This window comes from Thamnophis sirtalis, unplaced genomic scaffold, assembly GCF_051295495.1.
Source record: "Thamnophis sirtalis isolate CommonGarterSnake01/CBP01778 unplaced genomic scaffold, rThaSir2_p1.2 scaffold_6, whole genome shotgun sequence".
NCBI classification, from domain to species: Eukaryota; Metazoa; Chordata; class Lepidosauria; order Squamata; family Natricidae; genus Thamnophis; species Thamnophis sirtalis.
Window position 1 is genome coordinate 14,041,691 of NW_028261386.1, and position 15,248 is coordinate 14,056,938.

Below are 15,248 nucleotides of genomic sequence, written 5' to 3' on the forward strand. Positions count from 1 at the left end.
CGCCAGAAATCCGAAGACCAGCTGGCCGGTGCGCGCATACCTGTTTTTTGGGCATTTGGGGGGCTGTTTCAGGCCGTTTTTCGAGCCATTTTTGCCCCCCCCCAAACAGCCCCAAAACTGGACTGTTTTTTGGCTGTTTGGGGGGCATTTTCAGGTGCCCGCAAAGACTAGCGTCGGAAACCAGAAGAGCCACTGGTGACAGCGCGCAGAACCACAGAGAGGGCTCTGTGTGCCACCTCTGGCAAGTATGCCATAGGTTTGCCATCATGGTTCTATGGTTTAAATCCTGCTACCCTCTCTCACTGTCCCTTTCCAAAAGATAATTTACTAACAAATCCCAAAACAGATTGAGGTGCCGCCTTGAAAAACCGTCAGTCTGCACCTCAGATCACCATGGGGACTAGTTGAACACTGCCATGCCCAAGGACAGGCAACCACATGCCCTCCCAATGCTTTGGAGACCAATATCCATCAGACCCGATAGCACAAGCAATGGCTATTGTGGGAACTGTAATCCCCAGCACTGGATGGCTTGCCATTGCTGCACCAGAGTCTAGCTGAGAGTCAACAAGCAGTGAATGCAGAACTCTTAGGACAAAGAGGAGAAAACTAGGAGATGTCACTCAATGAATGCCACTAACGTACTGTAGTATGGGCCCATGCTGCCAGGCAACCTCATGGCTAGTATCATGGGGGTTTTCAAAAGTCATGCAAAAAAAAAGACAACTTGCAAACAGAGGCTTCAGAGCAGTCTTGGTAGAGGAAAGCCGTCTTTCAGAGGGAAGTATTATTATTATTATTATTTGCAATCCTAATACGTTTTGGGAAAGGGAAAAAAAAATGCCTGTTCATGGATTCACTCCTTAGGCTCAAGGAGGCTGAGAGCCCTTCAAACATGTCATAATTCTGCCTTGGATTCTCATGCATCCATCCGTGCCCCCATTTTTTCTACCCTTTGAAACTCTTCAGCTCAAAATATCTTTAAATAATTTTTTTTTGTTTTTAAAAAATACATATTTACAAACAACCCAGATATACAAGAGTCTATGGGGTCTTGACTGAAACTCATGTCCGCAGTGCATTTGCGATTTATGCAGACGAACGAAGTCGGAAGAGAGCGTCCATGGAGACTCTGCAGCCAAGACTATTGGGGGCAAAAGAACAACTATATTAAGGGTCATTATGCTTTACCATTAAACATACGCTTGAGAGACAGTTGAATGAAAATCAAATCCCTTGTAAGTGCTAAATGGGACAGGAAAGGCGAGGCATTTGTTCTGTTTGAAGAAGTCCCAGTTAAACTGGAATGAGCTTCTCTTGAGTGCTCCAATTTGAAAGACCCAGGAATGCTTTGGTAGACAAGAGGCTATTCTCTGGATGTGGATGATGATTAGGTTGCTGCCATGGGGCTTATCTAGCAATACTACTGCATAATTATCAGGAAAAGGAATTCTGCAATGCGCAGTGTACAATGCGTACTCCAAGGTGTCGGTGTGAGTGGAGGAGGGCTAGCAAATTATAATTTGACCACCATCACTCTAAGTGCCTCTCTTGTTTATCGATTGGAGCTCTGTGAAGAGCGGCTGGTCTAGAAGCCAAAGAGAACGGATAAAGATGATTTAGGGAGTGGAAATGAAGTTGGGATGGGCAAGTAGGCAAGCAGAAAACCCTTCCGGTTTTGTCAAGAACGTCTACAAAAAGTTGCCTGAAAGTATGGAACAGAATGAAAATTGAGGAAGATGTGACAAGCTGAAGGGACAAAAGGAGAAGAGTATAAGAGACAAAGTTTGGGACAACTGTAAAGCCAAACTCCTTGCCTCAGAAGTGGGCATGTGCCATGACCCATGTTTTTTTTAAATTATAAAGGTCCACATTGGACTCTGATGGACATAAATGCACAATGCCTAGGAAGAAAGTCTAAAGCAAAGACCCATGTTATGAGCGCATCGTTTTCTCCCAAGGAAACCAATGCTAAGTGGTTGTGGCACGAATCTTCTTTTGGCCACCATGTGCCAAACAACAGATGGTTTACACTTTAGTATGCCCAAAATTAACAGTGATCCTCCCTTACTTTTGAAGAACAAGGGAACAAGCTCATTCAATTAACTTTTATTCATTTTATAAGCAATTCTATCATTTAAAGTATGAAAACAAGGGGTGCTGATTCCAGCTCAGCTCGCCTAGAGTTACACAGAGGAAATAGGATGTATCTTAGATCTAATGCTCAAATTAGCTAAAGCAAACCTTTGATCTCTGGAAATCACAGATTCTTTCCTTTTGGGAGAAAAAGGGATGATCTAGGCACCTGGTTCCATTACTGTAATCCTTTAACAAGCAATAAAAGGATAGATGATCAATTTGAGGATAACAGGGCCCCTTCAAAAGCTTTTGGGACTCCAATCTCCATCAAGCCCAAAGAACATGACTCAATAGATACAATGCTCAATGACGATGGGCAGTGAGGTACAATAACATCCAAAAAAGTTTCAATTAATATTCCTGCAGTTTTTCTATTGATTATCTAGTGTGTCTGATCACCAACAAGTTGTAACTGTAATTAGAACTGTCTAGAATATCTTTGTGGTTGAAGACTATGGGTGTTCAGCAGAGCAACAAGCTGCTAATGTAAGAGAGGCTGGTGTAGGAAAGCAGCAAGACAATCTCACAAAAACATGTGGCTATTTCAAGGGATTGCAGTTTTGTCCTGTATTATGCCCGGAATACAGTTCTACTTTTGAATTCAAGAGCTGCGCAGTCAAATGAACATTAAAGATCATCATTGTTGAACCTGGTTCCCCCCCCCCCCACTAAGGATAAAGGAAGAGTAGTATAATTTCTTTTGATTTAGTCAATATATTAATTTATTACTTAGCACATGGTATCAGTTTATGACATTCTGCCTAAAGTATTGCCTATGTTCAGTGCATTTGGGGAGCCTTTTTTTTTTTAAAGATTCCAGAACACTTTTGAGGTCTACTAGGCTGACTGAGGGCTGAAAAATCAATGCTTGGCCAGGTAGTCTGATCACAAGCTTTCAAACGAACAATTTTGTAGTCCTAAGGTTGATATTGCTGTCTTATTCATGTTGACTTCTTAGTTAGCCCTTCTGATTTTAATGGGGCTTACTCTTGGATAAGTGACACAGCATTGGTACCCTTTAGGTCCCCTTATCCAGTATCTCACCCTGGATAACCGGGTGTGTGTGTCTATCTACCGGCTAAATGGACCTGCAGTTGGAATTAAACCAAGACAAATTATATATCTTTACAGCAGAGCAAGGCCAATAAAGGAAAGATGCCATGCAAACAAGTAATGTACAAAAATCATCTATGATGCAAACAAAACAACCGAAAATAAATTGCTGTATTAAGACACCCACCCCTAGTCTTTCTATATTGTGTCGTCATAAACCAAAGCTATTTCCACTGGACTGAAAATCAAGCTACTGATAAATCGTTTGAAGCTAATTTGCATCCTATTTACCAGAGAGGCTTCCCGATGTTGTAGATACCACCACCACCCCAAAGAAAATGAGGCCACAGTCAGTCTATGTTGAGGATCTTATTTTCCCTGGACCTTCCCTGCATTTTACCCGGGAATTGTCTCAGGAAGCTTTTTTGTCATTAAAAGAAGTGGGTGAGATTTTCACTCTGCTTTACTTCAGAAGATTGTTCCACGCATCTTTTTTTTTTCAAAACAAAAAAACCCAAAAGAACAAGGAGATTAGTGATGGATGCACTATAAAGCAGCAGAAAACAGGAAACTGTGAAAAAGAAGAGAGAAAAACGAATAGCAGAAATTAAGAAGAGTTACATTATTCTGCTAGTATAGCAGATAGAGGTAGTCCAAGGAAGCACTCTGCTCCCTGATGGGGACAATTGCTACAATCTAGCTCTGTCAGATATTCAGCGCACCTGAGCGTGGGCAGCCTCTCAAATCCTGGAGCCCCTAGAACTTGTGCTGGGATGATCCGTCCTGATGCCTAGAATTTTGGGAATCGTAGTCCTCGTGAACCATGCAACTGCTGCAGGAATGCCAAGATGAAAAATGCTGACATGGGAGTATTCAATAAAGCCTTAACGGACTGGCGGGCTCAGTTCACAGTCTGAGAAAGTGAGGAGGAAGAAAAAGAATAGCATCTATCTATGAATGCCTACACTTCAGCAATGCAGGGGCTGTAACAGATTTGACATCCTTGCTTGTTGGAGATTTGCTTCTATAAACATTTTCACTTTTGGATTTTTATATTTATAGTGCTCTGTTATACAATACAGAATATCTGTTTTGTTAATGGAAGACACCTTTCTACATGGTTCCAACTCAATATGGTTGGCTTTGCTATCTGGGATTGGACTGACACCGATTCTAGTTTAAAAGATATTACTGTAAACCAGGAGTGCTCAGCCTTGGCAACTTTAAGACTGTTGGACTTCAAGCACGCTGGGAAGTCTGGGAATTGAAGTCCACAAGTCTTAAAGTTGCAACTTTAGACACCCTGGCTGGGGACTAGCACACTGCCATTAATGGATATTTTGTCCAGTCAGTGGGAAGATTGGACCTTGGGGTATAAAAGCCATCCTTGGGTATTTTATTGCTATCTATATTCACTTTTCACTATGCTAACGCCATTATAATGGAAAATAACACACACACTCTTCAGTAGAAAGAAAACCCTTTTGACAAGTTATATTTATCTTATGTTTCCTTGCCCTGGAAACTATGGTACCTGCAAGTCTAAATGCACACTTCAAAAAGCCTGGCCCAACTTAGGATCCTTCAGATTTTGGGATACAATTCTCATCATACCTGGGAGTGTACAATTGAGGAAGGCGGATTCAGACAAAAACAAGCACTGCATGCACAGTGGTAGCTTGGTGCTCAACTGCTTTGAAATCCAGCAAACTTGATACTCAAATTATTTGATGCGAACATTTCGTCCCGATACTCATTGTTGGCTTGGTACTCAATCTACAAGCTAGAACCTGTCGGTGTCGGCTGCCTTGTGACTCACTATATTATTCCTTATGGGAAAAATCTGTTTGGTACTCATCATTTTTGGTACTCATCACACCTCCCAGGACCAATTAATGATGAGCACTGAGGTACCACTGTATGTGTGGAAATCCCATTTTGAAAAAAAGATGCCTCCATGGCAGGGGTGGGCTGCTGGGGGTTTGCATGGGTTCAGGATAACTTCTAGCTAAGATTCTGTGCAGTTTGGAGGACCCCCTAATCTTACTCCTGGCTGGCCCCACCCTATCTGTTTTGGATGCAGGTAAGTGCAGGGTGTGCACAGAAGCTCGGGGAGGGTGAAAAATGGGCTTACCCGAGCGTTTCGGCCTCTGGAGCCTGGGGAGGCCATTTTCGCCCTCCCGGAGGCTCGCATTTCCAGCCTCCAGAGCCTGGGGAGACCATTTTCACTCTCTCAGAGGCTCAAAAGAACCCTCTGGAGCCTGGGGAGGCGGAGAAACACACCTACTGTGGTGCAGGAGGCCAACTAGGCCACACCTACCATGGCCACGCCCACCCAGCAACTGGGCAGAGAACCCCTTGCTAAAAATTTTGAAGCCCACCCAGGCTCCTTGGCAATGTTTCATAAAGAACCTGAACACAAACAGTCCGAACCTGGATGAATCTGGCCCCTATTTGGCCACACACTCAGAACTGACTCTAGATTGCAATCTAACAGTACTCATCATTGCCCACAGCAGGAGCCAAATGTTTAAAATAAGTTTTTTTTTTTTTAAAAAAACAACTTCAAGAATTTCTGCAAGCATCTCAGCAAATTAACTGATCAAAATCTCTATTTTCAGTGGAATTAGCCATCTGGGAACCAAACAGAGTGTCTGTATAATTTTGCTAACTTTTTGGTGGTGGTCTCTTCACCTAGCTGAATTAATACTAAACATTTGCCTTCAAATGTGCTTTCACAAAAGTAGGATTGATTGGTTCACTTGGTTACTTTTAAAAGCCTGTACAAAAAGTATCGGGAAATGGAACTTGGGAATCCCCTTGAAAACACAGCAGTAGCCAACTACAGTTTTCTAAGGCATGCTGACTTTCACCAAAAGGTTGTACATGAAGGCTTCACTAGATCTTTAAGACTCATCTCTCTGATTTTGGAAATGACTGGTACATAAGGAAAGCAAAAAAACTCATTTTAAACAGCCTTCTCCAAAAGGGCATCTTCTAAATATGTTGGAATTGCAGTTATCAGTCCTCCCTACATCTGGAAGACGGCAAGTTTGGGAAAATGCTGATCTTGAGTCGCCGAGGCACTTCAACTATGGTATCTGAATTTCTGTTCTACCAATGTCCTAGAACTGTTTTTTTTTTAAATGTGGCTTTCTCAGTTCTTATTTGGAGCTGCATATTTAAGGATTTATTTTAAACTATTCTTACATCCAAACACATCACAATGCTTAAAATAACAGTGCTCTGCTACCTGTCAAAACCACAAATTATTGCTTTATTTTAATTGGCAGCATTTCTACATACTGAAATAGCAAATTGAAATGTAATATCCGCAGTTTCTTTTGTAAAGGTTTAGCTTGGAATACAGTGGCACCACTGGCTTTTCAGTCAGAGACTAGAAAAGCACAGTTAACTGAACATTTGGTACTAAGGCTCCCATACACGGACTACAAAAATCCAGATGATTTCTAGATGGCAGCAGAGATACACAAGTTCTTACTTATTTTCTGTAGCCACCCAACTCAACCAAGTGATTTTGAACTGCTTTTGTTGGTTGTCTGGAGATTTTGCAGCCAGGTTTAATAATCATAGCTTGTAAGTGAGAATTCAATTGATTTGGATAATTCTGTACAAATATGACTCCAGCTTTCCAACACTATCCTTCTTGTTCTCCATAATCAAAATATAAGCCTATACCTGCCCAACATTTGCCATAAAGTGTGTTTTACAGAATTAACTCCATTTTGGAGGGTTGCATAACACACAGAACTATAAATAAAATCCATGGAGTGTTTTCATACAATATGCTAGAGCAAAATGTGGTTGGCAAGTATCATGAAAGCAAAGTCATTGTACATAATTGTTCTCCTCTGCTGAGCTTAATGATTGAAAGGACAAGCTGAAGTGTCTCCTTATGAGTCAGTAAGTCAGTTTGGCCTCTCAAGACTGCCAGCTAATTTCCTTCCCTCTTCAGATAAATGCATTTATGTCAACTACTTTCTGGCACCAGAGAGTATAGGAAGAACTCAAATTATCCCCAAAGGGGCGCTGATGCTCCTGTGACAATTTAATTGTAAGTTCAATTCAATGCAGCTTGTAATTTTCCTATTTCAAATAAACTCTTAAGAAATCCAAAGCTCCTGTTATTGCCTCTACTCAAGGCTGGCTGAATGCTGCATTACAATAATCCCACCTCAGAGGGAAACAGAGCAATATGGGAATAAAGTACCTATCTTGGTGACAGTGTTGAGAGGAAGGTTGCTCAGTCATTCCCCTTGTTGCTTGAAGACTGAAATTAGCTGACAAAAAGTCTCTTTGGAACAGGAAAGCTGGGGGGCTACTCCCTGGCTATTCCAACTGGTCTCTGCTCTGCCCCTTGTAGGCCAAGTGAAAGGTGAACCATCTATTCACAACTGACTGAAACCCTGTGGCTAAACTGGGCTTCAAAAGAGGGCTGTGAAATTAATAGAAATCTCTAGTGGGAACCAGATGAGCAAAGCTCATGAGCTGCAGTCTCCACATTATCTATGGCAGAAATACAACTGCTTGTCAGCCATGGAATGGCAGACAGCATGCTGCTGAGGATTCTGGGTATTTTCTGGGACAGAGGATTGGTTTCAGCTGGGGTGCTAGGCAGGGTTACAGCTTTCCCTGAATGGAGTGTATAGCACTGCAGGATAGGTAGAAGGCATGGCTGCTTTTTAAGGAAAACTGACTAGTGTTCCAGATATTCTCATCAAGAGTCCTTGGTAAAAGAAGCGTTTTCTGGATGAATCTATAAAAAAAACCCTATTTCTTGAGTGTCTGGAAGATAGATGGATACACACCAAGAGTCTTCAAAAATACAGAAAGAGATTGCACATTATGCCACGCCGTGGGTTGTTTCAAAATGGTTTACTTAATCAACCACCACTGGCTGGGTCTGCACAAAATAAGGCGGGAAAAACAACAATCCTGTCCCAACTAACCAATCAACATAACTTAACTCATGAACCAGGGGGCAGAAAGTCTAGTTAGAAATGCAGTCAACCCTATCCATTAGTTTGAAAAGGGTTGTATATATGTGGAAGGGAGGAGTGATTTAAGTTGCCACCGGACTAAAGTGTCAATCTTCACCAGTGGACAGTGGACCAAATGGGCAGTGAGACTACAGTGGGCAACAGGGCAGGCACCTAAGCACAAATCCTTCCTCAATAGCTAACAAGAGAAGATTGAGAAGGGTCTGGGTGGTTGCTTTAAGTAGAGTAAATCTCCAGCCGATAATTTTAACTGGGTGATGTACTTCTACAATTTAAGGGACAGAGTCAGAAAATATACATTTAAAGAATGTTGCTTCCTTCTTAATTATAGTTCTCTTGTGCGAGGCATCAAATAGCCTCCCGCCATCCAAACTTCAAGAAGTATTGGGACTACAACTCACAGTCACTGCCAATCAATAGCTGAAGAACATCAGGATCAGAAGCTAAATCTTTTCAGAGAGACACAAAGAAAACTCTCTCAAACGGCACCCTCCTCCAAAATCTCCTGAACCTCAGTCAGAAAACATGGCATCAGGCAAGCTACCAAATCTGGTCATTAACTCAGTACGGTAGAAATCTCCAATAGAGCTAAATCTACCCAAAGGAAGTAGTGTTATACTATGCTAGGCCAAGATGGTAGTCAAACCAGGAATACCAACACTGGGATAACTAATGGCATCCTTGATTATTATATATGGATTTTTGAGAAATGTTGGCCACCCAGGTTCCCTCAATTACAACCTCTCTTTTCAAGCAGAAATGATCAAGAGAGCCCAAATATGATTAAAGTGCCAAATTAATTAAATCTCCCAAAACTTCCTAAATTGAATGTGCAGCTATGGGCAGAGCAGTATCACCTTTCGTTAGATCTAGCTGGCTTAAACTCTGCGACCATTATTGGTTGCAATAAGCCACAAGTTCTTCAGCAGGCTTTCCCCTTGGGGAAGAGTGAATCAATACCACGTTGCTTTGGCAGGAAGCACTACCCAACTTGAAAAGAGGGGGGGGTCAATCCGAATTTGTAAATTTCTTTGCTAAAATCCAAGCATATCCGGATGGGAAAGCACATGAAAGACAGGAGAATATTATTTTTTCCCAAGGCACTTAAATATTGCTTATTAGGGCAAATGGCAGAACCCCAAGTGCTGGGCTGCCCTGTGTCACATTAGTGATATCTCTCCATGCGTTATGGAGAAGAGGCACCCAGGATGTTGATAGAATGAAACTGAGGGACAAGGGAGGTCTTAACTTCAATGGCTAACTGAACTGAACACATTGGGAAATATTTAAGAAGAAGAGAAATAAACCAGAACTGGGATATTGCTCCGTTGCCTAAAGAAACATGCAGACACTGGAAGGCTAAAAACAAATCCTGTGCTTGCTGGGAAGCTAAAACCTAATGGAAGTGAAGCAACGCAAGTGTTTTTTAAATCTGGTCGGACAATGAAGAGCTGCTTCCGGTTTTGCAAAGGAAGTGGGGATTGTATGTGGAAGGCAGGCCTTTCATTTGAAGCCATGTCACATACTGTAACTGTCCATGGGTGGCAGCTCTCAGAAGCATTCTAAAGTCAATTTTCTAGAAAGATCCTGCCCAAGCCAAAAAGAAATGCCCTCAGCAGCAGGCCTTAAGATCTCAAGGAGCTCTAAAACAGCATTTCTCAAGCTTGGCCACTTGTAGATGTGTAGACTTCAACTCCCATAATTCCCCAGACAATATGCTGAATGGAGAATTCTGGGAGCTGAAGTCCACATACTTTCAAGTTGCCAAGCTCTGGGAAAGCTGTTCTAAAGGGAAAGTGTGACTGTCCCATTATTGATTCTCAAGCCAGAATCTGTCCCTAATTTTGCTTATACTGTATATGTGCAGATTTGCACCTTCAAGTCAGAATGCTCTTTGTGCAACTTAAAGATAACATTTCATATCCCCCAAACAGCCAAGAAACTATAAAATGAATAGGAAAAAAAAGTGGGAAAAGCAAACCTGCCTTCCAGCCTCCTAGAGCTTTTGTTCTGGACCATGAAAAGGCATTTTTGTTGTTGTTGCTGTTGTTAAAGCTACTGAACTCTTAATTTTGTGAAGACTTGAATTAAGTGCTGCTGTTGCATATTGAAGACATGATTAAAAACCTAATTTCTGTTTTTTTTTTTTAAATAAAGAAAAAGAGTACACAGGGAAGGTGATTTCACATTTTACAGTACTGTCCCCTCCCCAAAACAGACTTAGTGACCAATTAATACAACTACATTGAGGTGTAATATTGGGAATATATCTTTTAAAGTCAGAATGTTTCTTCCCCCTCCCCTCCCACAATATCATAAAGTAAATATTAATTAGAACATAAGTCATGAATGCACCATTAAAGTGTCATCAAAAGATGTTGACCTAAGCAGTTTTCCATGATACACAATACGGCCCTCCAAAAAAAATCAAAAAAAAAATCTGTCAATAATATACAGTTTGACAACTACATCTTGTAAATTAAACCCAATACTGCCGGCAGTCTATCCCTCTAAAGAATATTTGCCCCTTTCGTCCTTTCCTAGTAATCAGATAATAAAATACAGCACCTATAAATAAGCCAAAAAAAATAATAATTATATCCATGTATGTGTGTGTATGTGTATGTGTGTGTGTATATATATAGATATATACGCGCACACACACACACATTCATACCCATACATACACACCAAAATAATCTATTGTTAGTTTTAAAGATATGGCAATAAAGGAATCTAAACCAGCGAATCTGTAGAAGCCATAACTGATAAAACAGCTTATTGAAAAAAGGTGGCAGTAATGCACTCTAAGCGTGCACAAGTACGTAAGAAAATACCAACGTATAAAATTGCACACATGCACACACACACATACGCGCACTCATTTCTCCATACACTTCTATGCTCACGCATATACACATAGACAACAGGAGGAGCTAGAGACAATTTGGAAAATCGATTCTGTACTTTGATCGGCCCTGCGGCTGTCATAAAATAACAGGAAGAGCTGAATTATTTTGGGAGAGGAGAACAGTTCCTGTCGTGTGCTTTGGTTAGCCATTCTGCGGTTTGAGGCTGTGATAATCGAGGGTTATGTACTCTTCTTCTCGGCCCCACTCCCTTTTGGTAACCAGTATATGCCATGGGTAATCATTCAGGGGTGCTTAATCATACTCCAAAGAGGCTGAAAACGTTGCCCTTATTTTCTGGAGTAGGTGAGACCAGAATAGTACAATGGCTGATTGCTAAGCCCCAGATTGTACTAAAATAATGGGCCCCAGTAAAATTGTCCTACAAACTATTGCCAGCTATGAATGATGGAAACTCATCTTGTTGGGTAAGGCTTCTCATTGTACCACCACACTCTTTTTGAAACTGATGCCAGGTTAATCTTTCTTGCCAACCAACCGCTCTCCGTAAAAAAAAACAAAAAAAAAAAAACAACCCAAAGCCACACACTGTATTTTGTGTAGCATATAACCATTATGCCACCCGCCTAATTGCTTGGCGTGTGTTAAGGAGTGTTTCCAGGTGTCCATGTAATTTCTTTTTTTTCTTTCAAAAAGCTGGTGTGTGTTTTTTCCTTACAGGTCACATGGGTTAATGATTAATGCGGCATGTGCAATCAGGTGGTGTTGAGGACTAGTAACTTATATGGACGTGTTGGCAAGGCTGGCATAATGCAATTTAATCTGAACCGATCAAGTACATCCCTCTTCCAAGCTGTCTCCCACACCTCCCAGAATGAGGTCTGATCCGCGTGCTTTGTGGTTAGAGGTTAAAAAGCAGATTATAAAATACCTAGATTTCAGAATTTTTCTTCTTCTTTTTTTTCCTGTCCTGATTTGGCCTAAAATGGAGTGTATTAAACAAATTCCAGCCAACAAAGAGACTAGAATCAGTTAAAGCTATGAAACAATGTGCACTACAAGTCAATTTTCTATTCCACTTTACAAGAAAAACACTGAAGTCAGCTACCACAAATTAAGATGTTTTCCTGATGTGTCTTTTTTTTCTGTCTGTTTAAAAAATACATGGAGTAAATGCGTTTTTTTTTAAACCCCAAGTTTCAAACAATACTCTTTCTTGAAAATATTTAGGAATTCAAACTAGTGTGTTTAGAGTCAGGTTGACTGTGCAATCTCTTAGTGGCAACTGAAGAGCTACAAAACAACTTTTTTTTTTAATCTCAAAAAATCTCCCCTCCCATCTTTTTGTTTTCCTGGTTAAAGAAGATAATAGTGTATTATTATCGCTCTGTTTAGCCATTAGATGGCTGATAAAAAGCCCCCCTTTTAAATATGTGGGTTTAATTTTTTTTTCTTGTTTGTATATATATTTTTGTTTTAAAGCCCACACCAAAGAGGAGGGCAGAAGGCAAAAGCTGTATGAGTTTTTTTTTCTTCCCCAGAAACTGTGGAAATCACTTTAGGGCAATTAATAGAAACACTTCAGGGTACAAAAAGCTGGACAAGTTTCAGTTTTCTTCCTTGAAAACACAAACATAAAACTGGGCTTAAAACACTCCTTTTGTTCTCTATATGCACCTTGGCCTATGGCATTTTTTGCCCCGTGGCCTGCAGGGCGGTAAGTGCGGGACACAATAGAAACCGACAGAGGTCCAAGTTTTAACTTTCCCAGCTCTGTGGAGCTGGGTGAGCTTAATCTCAAAACTCCCATTCAACGGGCTCCTCTCGACTCGCAGCCTTCTCCAAACGGTGGATTATACTGTTCAAATTTGCTGCCTTCTTTTTCCTCAAAGTGTTGTCCCGTGTGTTCTTGGAGCATGCTGCCTCAGAAAAGCTGAACAAGCTCTTGAGTGAGTTGGATTTCTGAGAGCTGGTGATGGCCAGCGTGGAACTGGTACTTGGCACAATGGGCACTTTCTCCACACTTTCTCCCCTGGGCTTGCAGGAGCTCTGCCCTGCAAGGACTGAGGTAGAGGCATCCTCTTCTGGAGCACAGTTGGGCCTGGCCTCCAGAGTTTCTCCTGAATGTTGAGAGCTCAGTGGAGAACCCTGACGCGGTGCTTTGAGCCTTCCCTCGTCATCTGTGTCTTCCAAGCTCTCCATTCCCAACTGGAATGTCTCCGTTTTCTCCGAAGATCCGGCGTCTCGCAGTGCCTCTTCCCCTGCTTCGAAAGCTGACGCTGCTCGCCCTCCCTGAGACTTCATGGTTGCATTGCTGTACTCATCTGCTTCCAGGCTGCCTTGTTTTGTATCCGATGGGCCTTCCGTGTCCACCCCATCACAACTGTCTCCTTCGGAGCTGTGAACTGCCCGGTTGCTTCTAGCTGAAGGAGAGTCACTCGACCCAGCCTGGCTCTGGCCCCCAGCTTGGATTTCTTCAATAAACAGCTCCCGACGAATACGTGACCTAAAAGAAACATTGCAAGAAAGGAGTGTCATCACTGGTTGCAGCTAACGGTAGTTGCGCCTGGCACTTCCTCCAAGAACATTACATGGGCGAATTGGGGATGATTCTATCATCATTACACAACAGGGGTGTCAAACTCAACACTGGATCTGGATCATGGGGTGCTTACATCTGGCCCGCGGGGAAACAGCAAAACTCCGGGCCACTGTGCCCCTGCCAGCGAAAACAGAGCTCGGGAGGGCCCTCCTGAGCTCTGTTTAGAGCCACGATGACATCACGCAGCCCTTTGTTAGCAGAAATTGAACTCAGAGGGGAGGGGGGCTCCATTTTTGTTACAGAGGGCTGCAGGAGGCCGTCCCAGCCAAAAAAGGAGTTTGCTAGGACCACTTGCAGCCCCCCAGGGCTTAATGGAAGGACAATTAAGTATAGGTTAAAATATATAAAATATGGACACATATAGAACTGATGAACAAAGTGAGATGTGTACTGCTTGTTATTCTATGTAGTAGATTAATGGAATTGTAATGAACGTTGAACTGTAAGGATTGTTATTTAAAGACAATTAAGGGTAAGCTAAGTTAAGATATGGAAAAATGGAGAGGGAACATGAAGTATACTTACAATGGGAAACTATTGAGATTATAAAGACAGAACTACAAATTTGGGGTATGTAAGGATGCATAACTATATAAATATAATGATGAGAATAGCTGGGAATCGTAACCAGGTCTACATCTCAGCCAAAAATAGGCTTTGGGGGGTGGGTTTAAAATACAATTATTATATATGTATACTTTTTTCTTTTAAAAAAAGGAGGAGGAAGATATATATTAAAATCAAATATGTATATTGAAAAGGAATTATAAATACCATCAACATAAAATGGAGCTTGCTCAGAGGCTGAAATACACGTAGTAAATGAGAGGAAGTTTGCGAAGTAGAGAGGTGTGGGAAGAAGAGAGGGATAGGAGAGGGGGGAAGAGGAGGAGAGAAAGAAGGAGGGGAAAGGGGAAAGGAAGGGGAAGTAGAGAAGGACCACAGAGGGAAGAAAAGAAGTAGGGAGGAGGAGAAGAGAGGGAGAAGAAAGTGATGGATAGGGTACAAATATGGTGTATGGAGAGCAGAAGAGTCAATAATTGTTTTGGGGAGTTAATGGTAAGATGAACTGATGTAAACATTTAACAATATAATATGATGTTAGTTATGTAATAGTATACATGTGGTTATTTTTTATGAAAATGAAAAAAAAACTGTATGTATGTATGTATGTATGTATGTATGTATGTATGTATGTATGTATGTTGCAATTGTGCTGATAAATAAATAAAGGGAGACTAGACTACTCCCTTTATTTATTTCTCAGCACAATTGCAACACAAATGTAACAATGCAACATAAAGAAATGGCTTTCTGCCTGGATGGCTCCCAGAGTGAGCTGATAGACAGAAAAGGGAAGCAGTATGCTCCCTTCCATATTTGGCCATACCAGGGGTTGTGACACGACACGACACACACACACACACACACACACACATATATAAAGACCACATGCAGCCCCCCCGGCCAGAGCTCCATTTTTGCTGGCAGAGCACTCAGGCCATAGGTGCTCCCGACATGAGTAATGTAAAGCTGGCCATGCCCATCCCCCCACCCCCCGAG

General features: G+C 41.7%; 1 protein-coding gene across 5 annotated transcripts in view; it reads right to left on the bottom strand.

Moving 5' to 3' along the window:
• Positions 1-15,248, bottom strand: part of CUX1 (cut like homeobox 1) — a 358,739-nt gene that overhangs the window by 31,210 nt on the left and 312,281 nt on the right. For 4 of the 5 annotated variants that reach the window (XM_087717238.1, XM_087717242.1, XM_087717240.1 and 1 more), the window contains one exon: positions 11,646-13,589. The exons of the other annotated variant lie outside the window; for it this stretch is intronic. In XM_087717238.1, coding sequence (XP_087573364.1) covers positions 12,881-13,589 — 709 coding nt within the window. In that variant the 3' untranslated portion in view covers positions 11,646-12,880. Of the gene's footprint in view, positions 1-11,645; positions 13,590-15,248 lie in introns of those variants that run through there. 5 annotated transcript variants of the gene reach the window in all.